Source organism: Martes martes (assembly GCF_963455335.1).
Source record: "Martes martes genome assembly, chromosome: X".
NCBI classification, from domain to species: domain Eukaryota; kingdom Metazoa; phylum Chordata; class Mammalia; order Carnivora; family Mustelidae; genus Martes; species Martes martes.
This window is the reverse complement of record NC_137897.1, coordinates 31,950,781-31,976,667: the sequence shown is the minus strand read 5'-3', so window position 1 is coordinate 31,976,667 and position 25,887 is coordinate 31,950,781. Positions and strand designations below refer to the sequence as shown.

At 39.7% G+C, this 25,887-nt stretch overlaps 1 protein-coding gene across 1 annotated transcript in view; it reads right to left on the bottom strand.

Moving 5' to 3' along the window:
* Nucleotides 1-25,887, bottom strand: part of SYTL5 (synaptotagmin like 5) — a gene marked incomplete at its 3' end in the record, with an annotated part of 104,142 nt that overhangs the window by 11,063 nt on the left and 67,192 nt on the right. Inside the window, exons 7-13 of the mRNA XM_080795696.1 lie at nt 25,436-25,565; nt 23,736-23,842; nt 13,096-13,188; nt 12,423-12,488; nt 8,930-9,108; nt 6,923-7,022; nt 4,546-4,707 (exon numbers count right to left, since the gene is read on the bottom strand). Of these exons, the coding sequence (XP_080651822.1) occupies nt 4,546-4,707; nt 6,923-7,022; nt 8,930-9,108; nt 12,423-12,488; nt 13,096-13,188; nt 23,736-23,842; nt 25,436-25,565 (837 nt within the window). The remainder of the gene's footprint in view (nt 1-4,545; nt 4,708-6,922; nt 7,023-8,929; nt 9,109-12,422; nt 12,489-13,095; nt 13,189-23,735; nt 23,843-25,435; nt 25,566-25,887) is intronic.

The window sequence follows — 25,887 nt, the reverse complement described above, 5'->3', positions numbered from 1 at the left end:
CACATTACATCAGAGTTGGAAGCAGAGTTCCCAGTACATTTTCAGGTCTACTAAGGTGGGGGTAATAAATTACGGACAAGAGTCTGCCCAAGCCGCCAGTTACAGAGAGCCTTTTGGCTCAAGAATAATTTCACAGAAACTTGCATCGACTCTCTGCCTGAAGGCAGAACACAGATTTCCTTGGAAAACATTCGAGCTCGCTGTTGATTTTCAAAGCTCCTTGTTTTTATAATAGCACCTTCTGGGAAGTCATGAAAGGCAATTCATACTGACAAACCCTTCTCGTCTAACTACCTAATATGCCTTTCAGAGATATAATGAGTTACAGCTAATAAACAGTCTCATGTCACACAGTAAAATGGAAGTCATACTGTGAAACTACTTTACGGGACGCTTAACAGCCTGAGATCTTCCTCTGTGTACCCCAGCCTCCTCACTGGCTTAGGCCCATAAGACCTACCCAAACCAAAGGCAGGGTCAAAGGACATTCGCTAACGCAGAGTCAGTAAGAAATAAGGCACTGTGTCTTTCCAGTATTCCCACTGCTAAGGGATGTCAGTATTTCCGAACACCGAAGGACTATTGATTCTGGTCCTCTGTCACTAAGGAAACTGCTCCCTGTAGCTTACACTTCACCTCTCCCGCTGGATAATCTACAAGGAAACATCGAGTATCCAAGGCTGCTCATACTCTAGCCAGAGCTGCTGAAGTGACTACTGCCTTGAAGGGGCTGAGACAGGAGACTGAAAACGAAGCAACGCTTCCCAGAGTCGGCTGATACCCCAGCACCCAGAGCCCAGCCCAGCCTGAGGATGAGCCACCAATGAAGAGAAGGCAGCCTACGGAGTATGTTGCATCTGTCTTCCCCATTTCCCATTTCTGGAAGGCGTGGTGTCCAAACAAGGCTGACTCTGCAGGCTTAACTCTGTTTGTGTCAGAGACACACATACACGTCCCCCATGTGTCAGAGACCTCATGTGTTCATCTATGTGTCATCTTTTTCTTGGAAGAGAAAGACGACAGGGATTAAAGACACAAACCTAGGGGTGCCTGGGGGGCTCAGTGGGTTAAGCTTCTGCCTTCAGCCCAGGTCATGATCTCAGGGTTCTGGGATTGAGCCCCGCATAGGGCTCTCTGCTCAGCAGGGAGCCTGCTTCCCCACCCCCAGCCTGCCTCTCTGCCTACTTGTGATCTCTCTGTCAAATAAATAAAATCTTAAAAAAAAGAACCAGGTGGTGGGTATTAGGGAGGGCACAGATTGCATGGAGCACTGGGTGTGGTGAAAAAACAATGAATACTGTTATGCTGAAAATAAAAAAAAAAGTGACTAAAATAAAGTTTAAATGATAACATAAGGATCAAAAAAAAAAAAAGACTATGTTGATTCTTAAAAAAAAAAAAAGACACAAACCTCTAAGGGGTTCCCCAGAAGCTCACTGTGAGGTGAGGATTCTTATGCACTGCCTTATTAAGAATTGTTCCCAGGATAGATCAGGGAAGGGGTGACAAGGACGAAGGTCAGGGAAGGGGAGGAGGCCAGGCAAGGGGGTAGCCTGATCTGGTGGGAAAGCTGTAGAGTGTAAGTAATGCCTTGGGGCACCACTCCCTTACCCCCCACCACTCTCAGTAAGGGAACCGGGCTTTCAGACTCCCCAAGGTATGAGTTATTGGCAAAGGACTGCCTTGTGAGAGGTGGTACGTAAGCTCCTAGGAGCTTTGGACTCCCTGCTCATGGAAAAAGCTACAGTAGTCTGGAACAGTCTTCTAAACAGTCTCAGGTGAAGGCTGTTGGAGGCCAAACTCCTAACAGTCACGGTTAAAGGAATTCAAGGGGATCTGGCAGAGGACCAAGGAGTTCCAGACGTTACACGCAATCAGAACTTTTCTACCTTGAGCAGCCTGAGAGCTATCCCTTATGACAGAAAGTGAAATCACTCAGGGGCAATGTGAAGGTGATTACCCGGAAAGTGCCTGGTCCCTAAGCACAGAGGATGCACCTGGGAGAGCTCAGATAACATCCCAGGGCAAGTCCTTCCACCATTTCCAGGAAACTGACTGGGAACATTCCAAGCTGTTTTCCAAAGAGTCCCTATGTGCTTTAATGTTACGTTTATGACAGATCAGTTATTTCCAGGTACTAAAATGAACGTTACTTGTTCTTCATCTACATCATGCTTCATATAATGTCTTGGACATTTTCTAACTATGAGTCTGTGGTGCCCATCTATTATACACAAAAGGAAGCAAGTGCCAGGAGACTGCTGAAGTCAGATTAAGTGCTATCCTTCGTGGTAAGGCTTTTCATTCCATCCCAAGAGACTCCGTGTTTAATGACTGATTATTTCCCACAGTTAACGTCAAGGGAATATTACACTATTGTGGACTTATTTCTTGTGACTTTTGTGCTTCCTATCATATTTATGTTAGTCAGAGGCCTGCAGTTATTTTATGTTTAAGGACTTTTATTATATTTTATTATTAATTTTACCCATAGCCCAATTATTCTTCCCAAAGATTTCCCAGGATTACACCAAGCTTGAGGTCCGTAGTTCTAGAAGTCTACCAGAAAATTGTGTTCAGCTTCTGAGCCTCGATCTCAGATACAGTGGAAACGATGATACTTACACCTCACGATGTTTGTCATGGACACTGCGTTACTGATGATGATCGATGCATGTGTTGCTGTCCAGCTTCCACTCACCATTGTTTTAGAACTACTATACCTGGATTCCCTTTGGGGAAATACTATCTTCAGGACAGGGGTATGTTCTGATTGTCTTAAGTCAGCCAGTACATCTCACCTCCCTGGCCGGCCACGGCAGTTAGCTCAGGGTGGGCAAATGATGTCATCAGAGTGAGGAGAACCAGGCCCAGGGCGCTGAGTGGACTGCTGGAAGAGGAGGACATTTTTCCTTTCTCCGACTGTGTAGTGTAAGGAGGAGGGGCTCGCGCATATTGTAATGTCCAAGAGAATCATACTGGAGCTAGTGAGGGAGACCAACTGCACGGAGTCTCAAAATGAAGCCAACACAGAGAAGAGAGACCAAGGGGCACCTGGGTGGCTCAGTGGGTTAAAGCCTCTGCCTTCGGCTCAGGTCATGATCTCAGGGTCCTGGGATAGAGCCCCGCATCGGGCTCTCTGCTCAGCAGGGAGCCTGCTTTCCTTCCTCTCTCTCTGCCTCTCTGCCTACTTGTGATCTCTGTCTGTCAAATAAATAAATGAAATCTTTAAAAAGAGAGAGAGACACACACACCAAGAGAATCCAAGGCCTAGATATGAAGTGAGTTATCTGGGTAAAACCACGTTTGATAATCACTGGCCAATAATTTCCTTGTATTTTTTGAGTGGTATGAGCCAGGGTTTCTGTCAATCGTGATACAAGGACCGTGATGTAACAGAAACACTACCTAGCCTTTACTGAGAGCTTAAAATGTACCTGACATGGTACTGCAGGCATCACAGAGTGCTTCTCAAAGCTTCACAACATCCCAGTAAGATATGTTTAATTATTACCTCACAAATGAGAACACCAAAGCCTGGGGAGTTAATTTGTCCAATGTCACACATATAGTCATGAAGCCAGGACTGAACCCAGAAAGTCTGATTTGAGTCTACTATCCTTACCATCATGTTCCTTCTGCCTCTCTGTATATAAAGAATAATCTTCATGGGCGCCTGCGAGGCTCAGTGGGTTAAAGCCTCTGCCTTCAGCTCAGATCATGATCCCAGGGTCCTGGGATCGAGTCCCCCATCGGGCTCTCTGCTCAGCTGGGAACCTGCTCCCCTCCCCCCACCTGCCTCTGCCTACTTGTGATCTCTGTCAAATAAATAAATGAAATCTTAAAAAAAATAAAAAGAACAATCTTTGGATACATCAATATAACCTTTTTTCATCCCACTTTTGACTTAAAAAATTACTATAAATGTACAGAGACTCTGGTTGCATAGGGCGAATCCAAGGTACTGTTGCTCTAGTTCAGAACACGCTCTGTTGCATTTAATTTCTAGAACCAGCTTCAAGACTGTTTTTCTGACTATAACTTAAACCTGGGTTATGAATCTCAAAAGTCAGAATATAGGAAACCAGATACTTTAGCTACTGGTTGCTTCCTGAGCCAAGGCAAGACCACTCCTGCTTATGTTTGAATTGTGGAGAATGGGGAATAAAGAGAATGTTCTAAGACTCTTTGGCTCTATGGATTTGTTTTTACCTCGGTGAAATTGAATGCTTTCTCCTTCTGATAGGATCATATAATGTATTCCTACTTTTTTAAATCTATGGAGACCTCCAAATGATGAATACATTTTTAGTAAGTCAAATTAATATTATATATGATGATGTGACTTGCATGGTCTATATTAAAGAATGAATTTCAAGGGAAGGATTTACATGTCTTATATTATTCCAAAATTAGCTGCACTCATCTGTTCAGATTACTGCTTGAAAATGAGAAGTCTTCAGATTCTCTGGGCCAATGACATCAATTTTGTTCCTATCTTGTCCCGTTGTCTAACTGTTTGATTAATCTCCAGGCATTTCCTACCTTGGGCTGAAGCACAAACCACTCATCACTTGGATTTTCAAAGTTCCATGAGTCAAAAGGAATCTCCACCTCCCCGAGGAAGCTGTTACGTCCGAATCGATCATGATGCCAGACCGAGAGCTGCAGAGTTCTCGTCTCCAGCTGGGTGTGGCTGATGGTGTACTGCAAACGAGAGTCACAACATCACACTCCACGTGGATGGCTCTGCCCAGTTCTACGACAGGCTGAAATTTACTTTCACCATTTTTCTGGTCATACGCGCTAGTAATACAAACAAAACAAACACAAAAAGCTACCATATTTCTCCTTGTTGGTGCTACAGCTGGGGTTCTAGGCCATACACTTATTTTGTGTTAGACCTTCAACTGAAAGATGTATCAGCCACTTATTTAAGAAAAAGTCAATAAACTTCAAATAGTATATAAAAAGTGTTAGGTAACGATGATTGTCCCCTTTCCAGTTCTACCTGGTTTTCATCTGTGAATCGTTTTTTTTTTTTAAATTAACATATAAGTATTATTAGCCCCAGGGGTACAGGTCTGTGAATCGCCAGGTTTACACACTTCACAGCACTCACCATAGCATATACCCTCCCCAATGTCCATAACCCCACCACCCTCTCCTGACCCCCCTCCCCCCAGCAACCCTCAGGATTTTTTTTTATTTTTTTTTATTTTTTGGTGACGTGAATCGTTTTTTAAGATCTACTTTGTAAGCTTAGTGTTTGCTATATCAACTCTCCAACTTCTCTGTCTTTGTCCAATCATGACGAGAACCCCCAAATCCAGAAAAGTACTGTCAGGGAGGAACTTGAAAACACCAAACTTTATCAAGTCTCGCGTAAGTGCGGGAGGGAAGAGACCCGATACAGAGATGGAGCAGAAAGACAATGTTGCTGGGGTAGCTTCTCCTTTTCAGCAGAACGTGATCCACAGCCACATGCCTATACACCCTTGACCCTCACAACAGGCAACAGGTGGCCAATCACTACCACTGGAGACACACTGCAGACTGTTTCTTTTCTTTTCTTTTTTTTTTTTTATTTATTTGACAGAGAGAGAGATCACAAGTAGGCAGAGAGGGGTGGGGAGGAAGCAGGCTCCCTGCTGAGCAGAGAGCCCGATGCGGGGCTTGATCCCAGGACCCTGAGATCATGACCTGAGCTGAAGGCAGAGGCTTAACACTGAGTCACCCAGGCGCCCCATGCAGACTGTTTCTTGATCTCGGATTTGCTTCTATACCCATCCTTGCTGTTCCTGGCGTGATTGGCTTTGGCTCCCGGCTTCTGGAATTTGCCACATCACTCTATCTGTTCTGCTAGGCTTATCTTTGCTACCTTGTTAGAGCCACCAGATTCACCCCCTGCCCATATCCATTCATTCTCATTTTGATCTGTCTTCATATTGGCTCCTGCTTCCAAACACGACCCCACTGATGGATGCCCCCACTCACCAACTTCCTGCTATGGTGGATTCTGACTCCCTCCCTCTGGGTACAAGGCCCGTACATTTCCCTGCGACTGGCAATAACTTCTACATTCTAGTCTCCCTGGATCCTTCTTACCACGCTAGATTGGTCCAGGGTGGGAGAAGGGGTCATTACACAGAAGACCATGGGGGAAGTAATGTCTCCAGGAATGGGGCCTGGGTCGTGTCCTACCAGGGCCACTTTCTCTGAGGTTCCTCAAATGCAACTGTGCATCTCCACTGTTCATTAGCCACGGGCCTAAATTTAGCCCAACTCTGAAATCTGACAAGAAATAGCACAGACTCATGCTGTGGGAGCACATCGAGGAGTGTGTACAAAGTGACTTGCTAAGTTAGTGTCAAAACTGTGACAAACTCCTTTTAAGGGGAACTAGGAAAAAACCTCTTTCCCAAGGGTGAAACATATTTTTTGACAAGATGCATCAGCTCAGGGGCGCCTGGGTGGCTCAGTTAGTTAAGTGAATGCCTTTGGCTCAGGTCATGATCCCGGAGTCCCGGAATCGAGTCCCACAACAGGCTCTCAGCTCCATGGGGAGTCTGCTTCTCCCTCTGACCTTCTCCTCTCTCATGCTCTCTCTCACTGTCTCTCTCTCAAGTAAATAAAAAAAAATCTTTAAAAAAATGCATCAGCTCAGATGCAATTTCACCGGATCATCTTTCTATCAGGTGTCCCTTAAGCAGCAGCAGAGAAATAAACAGAGTAAAGGTGGCTTACAGTTCTTCTCTTCCAAGACCTGTTAGAAAAGCCAAGAGGAGGACACAGATTTATTCAAATTCTACTTTTCTAAAAGATATTTAAACCTGAACATGCAAATCGCCCATAGTCAATTTTAAACCAATGAGGGTATGAATGGTGTCACTTGAGTGAATATGAGAGAGCCTGTACATACCTTTAGTGTCTCATTGAATTCTGGATTGGTGCCTGTTCTGATCTTGGTCTTGCGCTTATTGTTTCTGGACTTGTCAGGAAGAAGGTACGACTTGACATAACTGTAGATGATAAAATGTGAAAGTAATTATTGGGAGACCTCTACTTTGCAAGGAACAGTAAGGGACTTGGGTGAATAAAAGGGGTGAAGGGAACAGGCCATCAGACATGAGAGAACCAAAGAGAATGTAGTCTACATGGCAGGATACCTTAAAATATAACTCCAGGCTTCCAAGAAGAGAGAAGCTGTTAATGTATAGTGATGAAGAGTGTGGGCTCTGAAGTCCAGCCAACTAGGCCTGAATTGCTCCGTGCCTCACTGGTTTTGGTAAACTCAAGAAATTCCTTAACTTCTCTGTGCCTGTTTCCTCTTCTGTAAAACTGGGATAGTAAGAGTATCTAACTTACGGCCTTGCAAGGATTAAATTGGTTGACACATACAGGAGCTGACACGTTATATCACTCAACAGATGTCATCTGCTCATAGGATCAATGGTCTCCCCCAATACTGTAATGTTATAGTCCTCTCCATTCTGATGTCAGGACTTCTGATGAGTGGAATCAATGGAAATGTGGAAATGGATGAATGAAGGAAAACAGTGAAAAAGAACAAATAGGAAATAACAACCCAATGTCACAATAGCTATCCTACCCGACACCTTGTATTGAGCTATCCCAGGAGCCTCCTGGAGCAGGGGCACCAAGGCGGACTCAGAAATGCACAAGATGTGCCAGAGTCCTGAAGCACATTGATCAGGGCTTTAAATGACCTCCTTCCATGCTACTCTGAATGATTATATTGGTCCTGAAGCCCTTGGATATTTAGCTAAGGAAGGAGGGGGACCATTCTATACTCAGAATCTCTACTCCTTTGTCTTTTTTTTTTAATTTTTAAAACATTTTAAGTAATCTCTACACCCAACGTGGGGGCTCGAACTCAAAACCTTGAGATCAAGAGCCCTACCCTCCACCGACTGAGGCAGTCATGTGCCCCACTCCCATTTGTCTATCTTTAGACACTTGGAAACAGCTTCTCTGAGCTGCTTATTGGACCTAGGTCACCTGTTACAGAGGAAAAGGATAACCCAACCGGCCTCAGACTGAGGTCCTTGGAAATGCCTAACGTATAACATTAGCCATTGGCCGGCATCTGGAAACTTGGATTTCAGGAGGATTCTCATCACTCCCAGAACAGATGTAAGTGGCTCACTGGGACTAAACTATTTATAAAAACAATATGGCTGAGGCAGAACACCTGCTTTCCTTCACGGAGACTGGAATTTTGGTATGTGACCAGGTGAGGCTCTGAATGAGCTTCCCTGGTGAACAGCATTGCACGGGTTCTGCTACGACTTGTTGCTGGAGGAACTAAGCACATCCTGTGTGACTCCAGTGGGGGAGGATGCTTAGAAGTTGAAGCCTGGATTCTTCAGAACTTCGCCACACATGCCTTATATCTTTGTGGCTGTGAGTCTTCCTAGTAAATCAAGACTGGCAATGACCTTGGGAGCCCCTGACACATCTTTCATGTAGCTCCCTTCCAATGTACCTACGGTCCATATCAGCCTCCCTGCTGATATCTGGAAACCTGAGAGCCTCAAACTGTCCTTTCAAGTCATTCAATTGGGCTAACAGCTTGGTGATTTTCTCTGGAGGGTCTCACAGAACAGGATACTCAGTGATCCTGGGGTATGACGACGTGTCAGCCAGCCTCTACCTCAGAGTGGCCTCTGGGTAAACTACAAATAGTCCTGAGTCATGTTGACTCGTAGCTTTGGAAAAATCAGATAATCACGGACACAACCATTATACATACACTTAGAGAGTATTTAGAAGGGTCACACAGGAGGAAAAGGACAATCGACCTTCTGAGAAGGTTCTGAATCAAGAAGAACGCTAAGACAAAACCACACACACTGACAAAGAGAGCAGTGATTGAAACAGTCCAAGGAATACGCTGCGTGCTTACGCATCTGTCCTCTGTTTCTTTTCATCTCCTATGGCCAGATTTCTGCAATTCTTGACAAAAATGTAGAGCCCGCCAGTTTTGTAGCAGTAGCTGATGTGGAGAAGGATTTCACCACTGACCTTCACGTTGCCATAGTCTCCTGTTTCACTGTAAACACTCATCATGCTGTTAAGGCTGGTCTGGAATAAACAAGATGAAAAGAGGTGTCCAGTGTTATTCTAATTAGCTCTACACAGAAACCACCCCCTGTATTCAATTATAATTCTTGTTCTTTATAATGAGCAGCAAAATCTAGGGTGAGTGAAGAAAAAAAAATCACTTGTTTTGCTTGATTTTCTGGTGTTGTATAAAATCCAAGCCTGACAAGGGACAAGAAGACTTAAGAAGAATTCTAAAGGCAGGCAGGAAGCTTGCTGATAGGGGAAGCATTGCCTTTCTGGGCAAGTGGATAGCCTTTGTTTATTCACTTCTAATGAATACAGGGTCATTGGGGGCATTTCCTCAATCCTGCATCCTCTTCCCATCCCTGTAGCTTTTGTTTCTCTCACTGGATGACTCAAGGTCAATCTACTTCAAGGTCTAGAATGCATCCATCTGGACAAAGAGAAGCTCATATATTTCGTACTAGCAGGAGCCACAAGTTTCTTTCTCTGATGTCCGCAAAGAGCCTTCCAGCAGTTTCTGGGAAGCCATAACTGCGGCTTTACCAAGGGCATGCCAGAGCATCATAGGCCCTGGGCTGCCGTGAAATCCCTGGGCAACTGTTTGGGTTACAGAGGTAGGTCGAAGACTAGGGCTTTGCAAACCTCTGTAAAATTACCACCCACAAAAGAGAACACAAAACAACCAGCACAGCGACCAAAAAAAATAAAATGTAATAAAAAAGTCCAGATCTACCAGAATGAATATAATTTCTGATTAGACACTAGTGACAAGAGACACAGCTTAAATTAAATGTAACAAAATTACCCTTTAGGACCCAAAATGTATCTTAGCAACATGACTGTCACAAGAGACCACATGGAAGGCTTTCATGAGTGACCTAGCAGTTTCAAAAGCCCTGTCGGTGATCCACTGGGAAGGACTAGAGTAAGTACAAAGAGAGCCTAGACTTCCCACTTTGTTATGTGTAATGAAAGTCAGGACATTTCTCTCCTTGCTTAGAGACTGATCAAAGAACAGGATGCTGGCAACGTGGCCAGTATCTCTTCTAAGCTTAAGTCAAGGGCAAGAGTAAACCAAGAATTTCATAATTACTTAGAAATTATAATGGGAGCCAGTGAGTGATCTCATTTGTCTTTCCCATTCCTAAAACAAAACAGAATTTTCATAACAACAGGTGGCTTTGAGCGGTGCTTTTCAAACTTTAATTGCACATAAATCACCCGGGGATCTTCTTAAAATGATTAAGATTCTGATGCAGTCAGTCTCGGGTGGGGTCTGAGAGTCTTCCTCTCTCACTCTTAGGTGCACAATTTGCAAAAGGTGTACTGAGGCGTCCCAGAACACCATAGCAGCTTCCCAGGGGGACCACGGGGGCATTTTAAAATTTCAAGAGAAACGCAGTGACATCAATCAGACACAATGCAAACTCTCAGCAGTAGTTCATGGTGTCAACATTAAATCACAATTTATTCTTTTTTAGTTAAGTCCTATCTGTGTGAAGCTGAGTTTTTTACAGCTGCTGTGAAAAATAAGTAAGTACTGGATAAAAATCAACACGGAACAGGAAATAAAAGTGGTGCTGTCCAGTCAGATGCCAAGATTTGACCAGTTGTTAAGTGCCCAACAGATACCCACATCCCAGTAGAAGGATTAAGGGCTATTTAAGAATGGAATAAAGCTATTTTTCTTTCAATGTATGCGTATTATTGTTTTGCATGTCTACTAAGTTGTTAGGATACCAGTGATTATAAAGTTTTTTTGGTCTGACTGGTATGGAGAACAAAGGCAAAAGAAATATAGAAACGAATTAAATTTCCCTTGCAGCCCATTGGCAAATACTTCAGATAGACAGGGTGACCTTCCTCCAGGAGCTCAAAATATCTCAATGTTAATACTTTTGCTAGAGCCAAAAGGCAAGCTTAACTTGACATTAGCCTGACCTCCAGGATCCCATAAGTCTTCTTTAATAGATACAAATCCCCTTGGAAACTTCCTTTAGCTCTACCAGCCTCCAAGATACCGGTTAGCAATCATCCTCCAAACGTATGGCCCCCTGGTGTATATCCAAAGGGTCTCATGCCTCGGGTTTTACTAGACAGTAGTAAATGACCTTATCTTCAACAGCAGCCCCTCAAGGTCCTGGAAACCTTGTTTCCAAATTCCTTAGAGACTTACGCTGTCCCCGACCCCCTCCCAACTTGAAAGTGTATAATCAGTCAGTCCTCATGACCCTAGTGTCTCTCTTTCTGCCCACGGGCTCCAACCCTGTGCTTTAATAAAACCGCCCTTTTTGCACCCAAGATGCCTTAAGAATTTGCTCCTGAACCACGGCATTTTGCTATATTTCACCTACCACTAGCTACTTAACTAAATGGATTCATCAGGTGTTACTTTTGGCTCAGGAGCTGGATGGAAGAATCACTAGGGGCTCTGTGAACCCACGAAGTGTTCGTCTCTGCCCCAAGTGAGGCAAGGCTGCTGGTCCCGGGACTATTCTTTGACTTCCAAGGGCTTCATGAGTAAGCCTCCACCCCCTCGTGTTACATCGGAGGAAACACTGGCTCAGAGAAATTGTTGGCAGTGCCAAGACACAGAGCAAGAGCTCCAGATTTTTAGTCTGAACACCTCCCCAGCATGACTCGCCCCGCCTCCTATCACTCAACTGTGCCAACACCACGTCTCTCAGTAGCCACATCTTCAAAGCAGTCCTCAGTGAGCCGCGGGCGCCTAAAGATAGGAAATTTAAGAAGGCATAAATGCTGAAGCTTGGGGAAATTAAGGCAGCTAAGGCAATTTTCCTATTAACCAAACTTTATGCTCTTAACCAAGACAATGTTGTGATTTAAAATAGAGATATTTCTGGGGCGCCTGGGTGGCTCAGTGGGTTAAAGCCTCTGCTTCCGGTTCAGGCCATGATCTCAGGGTCCTGGGATCGAGCCCCGCATCGGGCTCTCTGCTCAGCAGGGAGCCTGCTTCCCCTTCTCTCTGCCTGCCTCTCTGCCTACTGTCAAATAAATAAATAAAATCTTTAAAAAAATAAAAAAATATAGAGATATTTCTTCTAAAGGTATCTCATTAGTGGTAAAGCATGTGGAACCCTATGTCCTTTGACTGGCACTCGGATTCTAACGTTTAACGAATTTTTCTTTCCTTGAGATACTTGGATTCCGATAACGTTGTTTACCCTTTAAAGAGAAACTCTGGGTAACTGTTCACAAGTCAGAAAAAGATAAATGCTGGAAAACCTGCCCACCTAGTCAGATTTCGCATACCATGAAATTTGCAAAGCATGGTTGAAAAGAAGGAAAAGGAAAGACTGAAAACTCACAGTGTCTGAGTCAGCATCAGGGACACTTAGGTAGGTCCACTTCCTGTCACAGCCTGGTTGAGAATTCTTTAAGACAGTCACCCAAAGGTCAAAAGAGAAAAGGGCATTAGAGCAATGGACAGAAATCAGAGGACCAAAGAAAAAGATTTACAGACACATACACACAGACGCGTGTGCAGACACAGGGGCCCGTAAAGACAGCCTCTCAAGCAAAGCCTTGAACATGAAAATAAAAAGGGACATTATTCTACAGGCAGTGAGTGAGAAGCTATGGACAGTGACTGAGTAGGAGAGAAAGCTGACTAGTTACGTATTTTGGGAAAATGACGGACAACAGCATGGTGGGTGGTTCGAAACGGACAGAATGGTGGCAGGGAAAGAAAGGCATCATCAGAGAACTGTGACAGTTTATGGGCTTGAGCTGATGAGAGCCTGAATTAGGGAGTGAAGAGGTTTTAAAAACTGGGTGAGGACCATGGAAGAAGAGAGACGGAAAAGCTCACGCAAAATTAGACCAAAAAGTACTCTGTGGGCAAAGGGCAAGCAGGAGATTATAGTATCTTTTAACTCACTGTCACACATATTCTCAAGAACATTCCCCTCTCCTTTGGGAAAAATACAGAAAACCAGCAAGGGAAAGAAGCTTCCAGTCACAAGCTAGAGAAGTGCTTACGGTTGACAGGCCACTTGCTAGACTGTGGGTGTTGGCAGAAAACCGGGAGGATGCTAAGCCATGAACACCTTGCTCAGTCTCTTCCAAGGAGTCCTAAGGAAGGAGGAGAAAATCAGTGGTTTGGTTTATTTCTTTCCTAGAAAGAAGTTTCACTTCAAAAGCTGCTTTCTTTTTAAATACCTAAAAAATCCTATCCAAATATCTAGAAATCACCCTATCCTGAGGTTTCTTTTACTATCCATCCAACCTGAGTGTACTTTATGCCACATAACTACAAACCTAAAAATAGGTAAAATAGTGAATTGTATGTTACACATATATTTTATCACAATACAAAAGTTTGTGTAATATTTAGAATTACAATTTCCTTGAAAGGGTCATAGAGGGGCACCTGGGTGGTTCAGTGGGTTGGGCCTCTGTCTTCAGCTCAGGTCATGATCTCAGGATCTTAGGATCGAGCCCCGAATCGGGCTCTCTGCTCAGCGGGGAGCCTGCTTCCCCCTCTCTCTCTGCCTGCTGCTCTGCCTGCTTGTGATCTCTCTCTCCCTGTTAAATAAATAAATAAAATATTTTTAAAAATTAAAAAAAAAAGAAGGTGTCATAGAGCTTGCCAATAAAGTCATCTAGGTCTCTCTTGTTTTTCTTTATGAGAAGATTTCTAACTATTTCAATTTTATTTCTCCTATCTAGAAATTTCAAATTTGGGGAAATGATATTTTTATAGAAATTTATTCATTTCATCTAGGTCTTCAAAATTCTTGGTATATCATTGTTGATATTATATCTGTTTTATCTGTAGTTACATTTACTTTTTCATCCATAGTATTAATTGTTTTTGGCTTCTGTATTTTTTTCCTTGGTAGCCTTTCCAGAGATTATTTACCTTGTTAGTGTTTTTTTTCAAAGAACCAACTTTTGTTTTGTTGTTTTGTACTTTATCTTTGTTTTGTAGTTAATTTTTTCAAATTCTTATTCTTAATTATATCTTTATTTTTTCATTCCTATTTAATTTAAAAAAATTATGTTCAATTACCCAACATAGAGTACATCATTAGTTTTTGATGTAGCATTCAATGATTCATTAGTTGTGTGTAACACCCTGTGCTCATCAGCACACGTGCCCTCCTTAATACCCATCACCCAGTTACCCTATCCCCCCAGCTCCCTTCCTTCTGTAACCCTCAGTTTGTTTCTCAGAGTCCAGAGTCTCTCATGGTTTGTCTCCCTCTCTGATTTCTTCCCATTCAGCATATCTTTATTTTGAGTTTAGTAATTCTTCTCCTAACTACAAGTTAAATTCATAGTAAATAATTTCACCCCTTCTTTTGGCCCAAGTGAGACTTCTGTTGCATTCTTTACTTTTTATTGGTAGTATTGTTATTTTCATATAGTTCGGATTGTTTTTATACGCTCATTAAGATTTCTTCTTCTTTAACCCAGTAATTATTTAGCAGTGTGTTTTCACTTGGCAGATTTGTGGAATAACTTAAGTTTCTGTCATTAGTACCATCATAATTGTCGAGGTCAGAGAACATGCTGAGTATGATTTTTAACAGAATTTAAAGTCTGAGTTATTATGTATACATTTTCTCTCACTTCTTTGGTCTTAGCTTTATAGTTATTAAGAGAGCAACTTTACTAGCTTATTTAATCACCTTTACTTTTTATATCCCTTGTAACATTTCCTGGGATTTCTTTCTCCTGAGTATTTCATTTAAACCTATTTCACTTTGAGCCTTTTCATCTTGTACCCACTGTTGCAGTTGAAAACTCTGATATTAATTTGATCCTTGTTCATGTAATAGGATTTCTCTAGAAGATTTTTTTTTAGGATTTTCTTTTATAATTGATATTCTTGATTTCACTATAATGTACCTATATGTAAGTTATTACTTATATCTCATATTTGGCACTTTCCAATTGAAACAGATTTTTCTTTAATACGAGGCATAAATCCCAATTTTTTTTTATGGTCCCTTTTCTATATTTTTATCTTTTGCTTTTTCTGGTTATGCTACTGCCCAGTTGATAGCACTTAAACTATTACTTCTCATATTTATTTTTTAAAAAGATATGAAAACTTTCAAACATCCACAAAAATAGAGAAACAGTATAATGAACCCTTGTAACTGATCACCCAACTTACAATGATCGATATATTGCCAAAGTTTTGTCAGCTACTCTCTGTGCTGTTTAATTATTTCCCACAGCTTTACTGAGGTATAATTTAAAAACCATAATATTTGCCAAATCTAAGTGTATACCCCACTGTTTTTTAGCAAATTTACAGTTGTGCAAACATCAACATAATGCAGTTTTTAAAAAATTACACTGAAAAGAAATAAAAAATTTAAAAAAATAAAATAAAATGAAAACAATATATATTTATCAGCCCAATATGTTTCCTCGTGCCTGTTTCTAATCAATGCCCACTCCCTTAGAAGCCATTAATCTGCTTTGCTTTCTCCACAGATTTGCCTTTTCTAGATATTTCATATAAATGGAATCATACGATATGTGTCGTTTTGTGTCTGGCTTCTTTCATTTAGCATTGGGTTTTTAGGCCCATCCATCTCGTAGTGTGAATCACTACTTCACTCCTTTTTATTACAGAATATTATTTCATTGTATGGAATACAATGTGTAATTTATTTATTCACCAGCTGATGGATATCTGGATTATTTCCACTCTTTGGCCATTAGGATATATATATCTATGAATACTTGTGTGCACATCTTCGTGGGGACATAGCTTTTCCCTTCTCTTAGACACTCTGGAATGGAAATGCTGGGTTGTATGGTAACTATATATTTTGCTTTTAAAGACACTTCCAGGGGCTCCTGGGTGGCTCAGTGGATTAAGCCTCTGCCTTCAGCTCAGGTCATGATCTCAGGGTCCTGGGATGGAGTCCCGCATCGGGCTATCTGCTCAGCAGGGAGCCTGTTTCCCCTTCTCTCTGCCTGCCTCTCTGCCTGCTTGTGATCTCTGTCAAATAAAAAAAAAAAAATCTTAAAAAAGAAAAAAAAAACCACTGCCAAGCTTTTATTCCTGAGTGTCTGTACATTTTACCTTCCTAAACAGCAGTGTAGAAGGGCTTCAGTTTCTGTACATCTTTGCCAATGTTTCTGCCTTTTAGCTGATAGCCATTCTAGTAGATGTTAAGTGGTATCTCATTGTAGTTTTAATATTTCATTTCTTTAATAATTAATAACATCTTTTCACATAGTTATTGAATATTTATAAATCTCCTTTGGCAAAATATCTATTCAAATCTTTTACCTATTTTCTAATAGAATTATTTGTCTCTTTATGTTGATTGTAGGGGTTCTTTAGATATTCTAGATACAAGTCCTTTTACAAATACATGATTTGCAAATATTTTCTCAAGTCTATGGCTTTTCATTTTTATAACAATGTCTTTTTAGATACAAAAATTTTAACTAAGATAAAATTTATCTTTTTCTTGAATGTATCATGCATCTTATGTTTGATGTCATATCTAAGAATTCCTCGCCTAACATGAAGTCTTAAAGATTTTCTCCTAGGCTTCATTTTAGAAATTTTAGTTTTAGTTCTTACATTTAGGGATATAATCCATTTTGAGTTAGTTTTTATTCATGGTGTGTGTTTTGGGTTTTTTTTTTATGGCATATGGATATCCAATTGTCCTATCATGATCTGATGAAAAGATCCTTCCCTCACTGAATTGCCAAAAATCAACTGACTACATATATAAGGGCTTATTTCCAGACTCTCAATTATATTCTTTTGATTGTCTATGTTTATGCCAATACTGCACTGTACTGATTACTATAGCTGTATACAACGTTTTGAAATCTACTAGAGAAAATCTTCCAACTTTGCTCTTTGAAACTTATTTTCTTATTCTGGACATTCTACATTTCTGTGTAAATTTTAGAGTCAGCATTTCTATTTCCACAAGATAGCCTACTTAGATTTTAACAGGGTTTGTGTTGAGTTTATAGATTCACTGGGAGAGAATATTGAATCTTCTAATCCATGTGCATACAATGTCTATTTATTTAGATCTTCTTTAATTTAGCTCAGCAATATTTTTCTAAATTTCAATACAACTGTCCTACAGTTTTTTGACAATTTTATTCCTAAGTATTTTGTTCTTTTTCATGCTATTCTTTTTTTAATTTTTTTAATTTTTTTATTAACATATAATGTATTATTAGCCCCAGGGGCACAGGTCTGTGAATCGCCAGGTTGACACTTCACAGCACTCACCATAGCACATACTTTCCCTAATGTCCATAACCCAACCACCCTCTCCTTACCTCCCCTCCCCGGCAACCCTCGGTCTGTTTTGTGAAATTAAGAGTCTCTTATGGTTTGTCTCCCTCCCGATCCCACGTTGTTTCATTTTTTCCTTTCCAACCCCCTAAGCCCCCCACGTTGCCTCTCAACTTCCTCATATTAGGGAGATCATATGACAATTGTCTTTCTCCGATTGACTTATTTCGCTAAACATAATACCCTCTAGTTCCATCCACGTCATCGCAAATGGCAAGATTTCATTTCTTTTGATGGCTGCATAGTATTCCATTGTATATATATACCACATCTTCTTTATCCATTCATCTGTTGATGGACATCTAGGTTCTTTTCATAGTTTGGCTATTGTGGACATTGCTGCTATAAACATTCGGGTGCATGTGACCTTTCAGATCACTACATTTGTATCTTTAGGGTAAATACCCAGTAGTGCGATTGCTGGGTCATAGGGTAGCTCTATTTTCAACTTTCTGAGGAACCTCCATGCCGTTCTCCAGAGTGGCTGCACCAGCTTGCATTCCCACCAACAGCGTAGGAGGGTTCCCCTTTCTCCGCATCCTCGCCAGCATCTGTCATTCCCTGACTTGTTAATTTTAGCCATTCTGACTAGTGTGAGGTGGTATCTCATTGTGGTTTGATTTGCATTTCCCTGATGCCGAGTGATGTGGAGCACTTTTTCATGCTATTCTTTTTTTTTTTTTTAATTTATTTATTTGATAGACAGAGATCACAAGTAGGCAGAGAGGCTTTAACCCACTGAGCCACCCAGGCGCCCCTTTCATGCTATTCTTAATGGAATTATATTCTTAATCTCATTTCAGATTGTTCATTGCTGATATACAGAAATACAATTGATTTTTGTATATTGATCTTATATCTTACAACCTTGGTGAACTTGTTCATTAGTTCTAGTAATATTTTTCTAGATTCTTTAGGATTTTCCAGATATAGAATCATGTGAACTGCATATAAAGCAGTTATTACTTCTTTCTTTCTAATGAGATGCCTTTCTTTCCTTTGTCCTGTTTCCTCCTTTTTATTTTTCCTTTCTTTTCTTTTTCCCCTTCCTAACTGCATTGGCTAGAATCTCCTATAAAATGTTGAACAGAAATGATGAAGGTGAAAATCTTTGTGCCTTGTTCTTACACTTAGGGGGAAAAGCATTTTTTTTTTTTTTTTGCCATCATGTATGATGTTAGCTGTAGGAATTTTGTAGAGGCCCTTTATTACACTGAAAAAGTTCACTACTATTTTTTCGAGGGTTTTATTATAAATAGATGTTGAATTTTGTCAGATGCTTTTTCTGCATCTACTGAGATGATGTGGTTCCTGTCTTTTATTATACTGATGTGCTTTATTACAGTAATTTATTTCTAAATGCTAAATTAATATTGCATCCATAGAATAAATCCCACTTGGTTATGGCGTGCAATCCTTTTTCATTACCAGACTTAGTTTTCTAATACTTTATAAATGGTTTTTCCATCTATATTCATAATGGATATTATTCTGTAGTTTTCCTTTCTTGCAATGTCTTTCTCTAGCTTTGGTGTCAGGGTAATACTGACTTCACAAAATGAATTGGGAAGTAATTTTCTGAGCAAGTTTATGAAGAATTGATATTACTTCCTTTTCAAATATGTGATAGACTTCATCAATGAAGCAATTTATTACTCAGCATTTCTTTAGGGGAAGATTTTAAATTGCTAATTCAATATTCTTTGTTTTTAGATTTGAGAGAGAGAGAGAGAACACGTACACACATGCAAGTGGTGGGGGGGAGGGACAGAGGGGATGAGAGAGAGAATCTCAAGCAGACCCCCTGGTCAGCATGGAGCTTGATGTGGGGCTCAATCTCATGATCCTGAGATCACAACCTGAGCCAAAATCAAGAGTCAGATGCTTAACCGACTGAGCCCCCAGGCTCCCGTTTAATTCAATATCTTTTTTACTTAAGTATAATTAACATGCAATGTTATATTAGTTCAAGGTGTATGATATAATGATTCAACAATTCCAAGTATTTCTCAGCACTCAGCAAGTTAAGTATACTCTTATCCCCTTTATTTCATCCATCCCCCCCCCCCAACTCTGGTCTACTCTGGCAATAACCAGTTTGTTCTTTGCATTTATAGGTCTAATTATGCTTTGGGTTTATTTATTCATTTCTTTGAATTTGGGTTTGTTTATTCATTTAACATGAAATCATATGGTATTTGCCTTTCTCAGACTTACTTCATGTAGCTGTATACCCTCTAGGTCCATCCATGCTGTTGCAAATGGCAAGATTTCATTCTTTTTGAAGGCTGAGTACTGTTCCATTGCATATAGGTACATCTTCTTTATCTCCTTATCTATGGATGGACACTTAGACTGCTTCCATATCTTGGCTCTTGCAAATAATACAGTGATAAATATAGGGATGCATATATCTTTTCAATGATGTTCTTGTTTTCAATGAATGTTCTTGTTTTATTTGGTTAAATACCAGTAGTGGAATTACTGGACTATATGACAATTCCATTTTTCATTTTTTGAGAATTGTCATACTGTTTTCCACGGAGCCTTCATCAATTTGCATTCCCACCAACAGTGTATGAGGGTTTCTTTTTCTCCACATCTCCACCAACACTTGTTATTTCTTTGTCTTTTTGACTTTTAATCTGCATTTCTCTGATGCTTAGTGATGTTGAGTATCCTTTCAAGTGCCTGTTGGCAATCTGTACATCTTCTTCAGAAAAAATGTTTTTGAAAGTCCTCTGCTCACTGTTTAATTGGATTTTTTTCCCCCAGTGTTGAGTTACATGAATTCTTTACACATTTTGGATATTAACCCCTTAATGGATAAATCATTTGCAAATATCTTCTCTCATTCAGTAGGTTGCCTTTTTTTTTTCATTGATGATTTTCTTTGTGGGACAAAAACTTGTTGTTTTGGTATAGTCCCAATAGTTTAATTTTGCTTTTGTTTACCTCGCCTGAGGAGACACATCTAGAAAAATGTTTCTATGCCTGATGTAAAAAATTACTATGTTTTTTGCTGGAATTTTTATGGTTTCAGGTCTCACATTTAGGCCTTTCATCCGTTTTGAGTCTATTGTTGTTTATGGTGTAAGGATTTAGCCCAGTTTCATTCTTTTGCATTTATTATCCAGTTTTCCCAGCCTCATTCGTTGGAAAGACTGTCTTTTCCCCCTGCATATTCTTGCCTCCTTTACAATAGATTAACAGACCATTTAAGTGTGGGTTTATTTCCAGGTTCTCTATTCTGTTCCCTTGATCTCTGTGAATATTTTTGTGCCAGTACCATATTGTTTTGATTATTACAACTTGTAGTATAGTTTGAAATCTGGGATTGTGATATCACCAGCTTCATTCTTCTCCAAGGTTGATTTGGCTATTTGGGGTCTTTTGGTGGTCCCTTACAAATTTTAGGATTATTTGTCCTAGTTCTGTGAAAAAAGTTTTTGGCATTTCGATAGGGATTGCATTAAATCTGTAGATTGCTTTGGGTAGTATGGACATTTTAACAATATTTTTTCTTCCAATGCATGAGCATGGAATGTCTTTCCATTTGCTTATGTCTCTTCAGGTTCTTTTATCGCTGTTTATATAAGTTTTCAGAGTATAGGTCTTTCACCTCTTGGTTAAGTTTATTTCTATGTATTTTATTCTATGTATTTTATTCTTTTTGGTGCAACTACAAATGGGATCATTTTTTTAATTTCTCTTTTTGCTACTTCATTATTAGTGTATAGAAATGCAACAAATTTCTGTGTATTAATTTTATATCCTGTGACTTTACTGAATTCATTCATCAGTTCTAGTGGTTTTTTCATGGAGTCTTTAGGGTTTTCTATACACAGTATCATGTCATTTGCAAATAGTGAAAGTCTTATTTCTTCCTTACCAATTCAGATGCCTTGTATTTCTTTTTCTCATCTGATTGCTGTGGCCAGGACTTCCAGTACTATGTTGAATAAAAGTGGTGAGAGTGGACATCTTTGTCTTTTTCCTGATCTTGGAGGAAAAGTTCTGAAGCTGATGTTAGCTCTAAGTTTTTTCATATATGGCTTTTATTTGAGATATGTTCCCTCTAACCCCCCCTTAGTTTAGAATTTTTATTATGAATGGATATTGTACTTTGTCAAATGCTTTTTCTGCATCTACCGAAATGATCATATTTTTTCCTTTCTCTTGTAAATGTGATGTGTCATGTTAATTGATCTGTGAATACTGAAGCACCCTTGCATCCCTGGAATAAATCCCAATCAATCGTGGTGGATGATTTTTTTAATTTTATTTTTTCAGTGTTCCAAGATTCATTGTTTTTGCATAACACCCAGTGCTCCATGTAATACATGCCCTCCTTAATGCTGTGGTGGATGATTTTTTAAATGTATTGTTCGATTCAGTTTAATAATATTTTATTGAGGATTTCTGCATCTGTCTTCAGCAGACATATTGGCCTACAATTTTTTTCTTCATCGTGTCTTTATCTGGTTTTGGTATCAGCATAATCCTGGCCTTACAAATGAATCTGAAAGTTTTCCTCCTCTTATATTTTTTGGGAATAGGAATTGACTTTTCTTTAAATATTTGGTAGAATTCACCTGTGAAGCCATCTGGTCCTGGGCTTTTGTTTGTTCGGAGTTTTTCTATTACTGATTCAATTTCATCATTACTAAATGGTCTATTCAAATCTTCTATTTCTTCCTGATGTAGTGTTGGTGTTGAAGTTCTTTGCTTATCTAGGAAACTCTATCTCTTTTCAATTCTAAAAAGCTTTGCTGGGTATTCTTCGTTGTAGGTTTTTTTTTTTTCCCTTTCAGCACTTTGAATATATCATGCCACTCCCTTCTGACTTGGAAAGTTTCTGATAAAAACTCAGGTTATAGCCTCATGGTGTTTCCCTTGTATTTAACTAATTTTCTCTCACTGCTTTTAAAATTCTCTCTTTATCACTACTCTTTGCCATTTTAATTATTATGTGTCTTGATATGGACCTCCTTGGGTTAATTTTATGGGGAATTTCTGTGCCTTTTGGATTTGAATGTATGTTTCCTTGCCTAGATTGGGGAAGCTTTCAGCTATTATTTCTTTGAAAACGTTTCCTGCCCCCTTTTCTCTCTCTTTTTTTTTAAGATTTTATTTATTTATTTGACAGACGGAGATCAGAAGTAGGCAGAGAGGCAGGCAGAGAGAGAGGGGGGGAAGCAGGCTCCTTGCTGAGCAGGGAGCCCAATGTGGGGATCAATCCCAGGACCCTGGGATCATGTCCTGAGCCAAAGGCAGAGGCTTTAACCCACTGAGCCACCCAGGCGCCCCTCTTTCTCTTTTTCTTTTGGGATCCCAATAATGTAAATGTTATTACGCTTATTGATAGTGTTGACTTCCCATAAGCGATTTATTCTCATTTTGTATTAATCTTTTTTCTTTTTGCTGTTCAGCTTAGTTGCTTTCCATTACCTTGTCTTCCAGATTATTGATTTGCTCTTCTGCATATTCTAACTAGCTGTTGATTCCCTTTAATGCATTTTTAATGTCAGTTATTGAGTTCTCTAGGATCAGAAATAGTTTAATAACATCGGAATTAGCTGTTCTTTAAAGGTTGAACAGAAGTAAGCTTTGAAGCCATTTGATCTTATAGCCTCCCCACCCCTGCTTTCTGTGGTGGATTTAAAAAAATACTTTCCAGGTTTCTTTACTCTAGTAAATAACACTGAGTTTTAAAGCTAAGTTTCCTGTCTTGCTTTGGAAAATTACATTAATGTCATTTAACATTTGTGCTATATCTTTCTTCCAAGGAATTCTAATTGCATTATAGCAATTAGAGAAATCAGAATCAAGATATTAGAACTGGAAGGAACTTTAAGAATAATCTAACTTAACCTTCACCTTTCATAAATGAGTTCACATAAACATTAATTTTCACATAATTTAGTTTCAGTTAAGGGGATAGTTTATTAGGGGTAACTTCAGATGTAGAAATGTTCATACAAGCTATATAGTCAGCTGAGTCTAGTAAATTTCCTAAATTTGGTTTAGGAAATGTTGGGATCCTTTACTTTCCAGGTTTAGATGAAATGATGTTAATCCAGGAACTGAAATTCCCAATAGGTATTTTTTTTTTCTTTACTGAAAACCTTCACTCATTAACCTGATTACCAGTTAATTTTTCTAAATCATTCTTTAGCTGTTTTTAATGTACTGAATGTGAATACTAATAGGAACAGATTATCATATATCTTCACTTTATTGTTCCCTAAAATTGGAAAGGTTTGGAACAAGACTGTCCTTTCCTCATGATCATGACTTTCTTCCACATCCAACTTACCAAGTCTTTGTCTAAAGCCCCAGGGACGGACTTGCTTCTTATGTTTACAGTATTCTCTAAGTCTTCTGGAAATGACCCACTCAGATCTAACTCAGATCGACTCCGGTCTGGAGGAAGGAAAAGAGAAGGAGAGATAGGAATCCAGCTAATTTTGTTAGAAGACTTCCATTCTCATTGCAAATGTTTTATCTTTTTTCCCATTCTTTCTAGGCACAGGGCATAGAGTGTCATGAAAGCAACAGTCAGAGTCAGTAACTCATGCTGTTTACACTAATGTACTTTGTTTTTTTAAAAAAAAATATTTGAACATTGGGGTACAGATGGCCCTTCTTTTCACTACATCTGTATCTTTGGGGTAAATACCCAGTAGTGCAATTGCTGGGTCATAGGGTAGCTCTATTACTAATTTTTTGAGGAATCTCCACACTGTTTTCCAAAGTGGCTGCACCAACTTGCATTCCCACCAACAGTGTAAGAGGGTTCCCCTTTCTCCACCTCCCCTCCGACACTTGTTGTTTCCAGTCCTGTTAATTTTGGCCATTCTAACTGGTGCAAGGTGAATACTTTGCTTTTAAAAATATGATTTAAAAAATGATGCACAACTCAGTAATGCTGTGGGCAACTTATTAAGACACAGTTTACTTACACAGAACAGTTCTACATCAAAGTCCTGCTGAAATAGATAGAGTTGCTCATAATGAGAAAGACTAAAGAGAGCAATCACGTGCTTGAGTTTGAAATGGTAAATTAAATAATGCAGAAGGACTTAGGGCAGTGCCTGACACAGAGTATGTACTACATACACAGGAGCTGTTGACCCAAAGTAGGAGCAAAATGATCTATGAGGTTGGCTTCTATGCTTGTTTAAAATTTTTCTCTTAACGGGAGAACCAATCTTGTCGTCCTGATCAAAATGCAACAATAGCCACATATATTTAGAAAACGCTTTGGGAGCTTCCTGACAAGGAAAGGCTCCCCAACTCAGCACACAGAATCCAGCCTCAGGCTTTATGCAAATATCATCATTAGGTATAACAGTTAACTTTCTCCTGTTGAGGATTTTGTCATGCTTATAATTCTACACAGGGGACATAAGCTTTATAACTATGGCATATTTCTCTAAAGAATTTTCTTATTCATAGGTAATAAAATTACAAAACAATTAATACCTGCTTCCCAGGGTTGCTGTGATGAAGTGGAAGGATATATTGTACTGGAATGTACCATAAAAATGGAAAACATTGTTATTGATACCTTACTGCTGCTTGCAAATAACTCTTTATTTAAACCACAGGATAATTCATCTGTCTAGACATAAGGCATTTATGTCTACCATGTCAAATGAATGATCATTTCCTTGAATTCTGGGAAAGCACCTTTATCTTTCCATCAAACGAACCAATTCTATGTCCTACATTCCTGTACTGACATTTGGTACAGCTCTGAAACTTGGCAGTGATGCCTGACAAGCGTGCACACTTAATCAATGGATTTTGCATGAATACAAGAGGCTCAGGGCATCACCTGGGTCTAGATTTAAGCTTTTCTTATGGAATGGGCCTACCATGATGAGTCAAGGAACAGATGGTGATTTTCTAAAGCATGGAACATTCACGGAATGTCACACAAGGCAGTTAATTTCAAATGATTTGGTCACTTTAAAAAAAAAAAAGAAGAGTAATCATGCTGTAAATACCCACCTGAGGAGAGGGAGATCTCAGACACCGCTATGGAAGGTGTACCAGAAACATTTCTGCGATGACTCTTTGTGAGGTCCTCATATGGGCTTTCAGTGGCAGCCAAATCCATGGAACTTTCGAAACCATGTCGCTTCTCACAAAGTAAAAATGAAAAAAAAAAAAAAGTCAACATTATGATGACTGTAATTTAGTTTAAAAGCCTCCCATATGAATATACTTCAGTACAACCATAGTGGTGTTGTATTCCTCTTTAGGGAGGGTTAGTGGACATTGGGGAGGATCCTCATCATGAGTCCAGAGAACCCTGAATCTTACCATCAATAATTGCTCTGTAAAATCTATACCAAGAGGTTTGTTAATTAACACAGAAGTCATTCAAAATTGTGAGTGTTCTACTACAGGGTTAGCAAGAAAGATGATATAAGTACCTCCAATCTTATAGGACCCATATA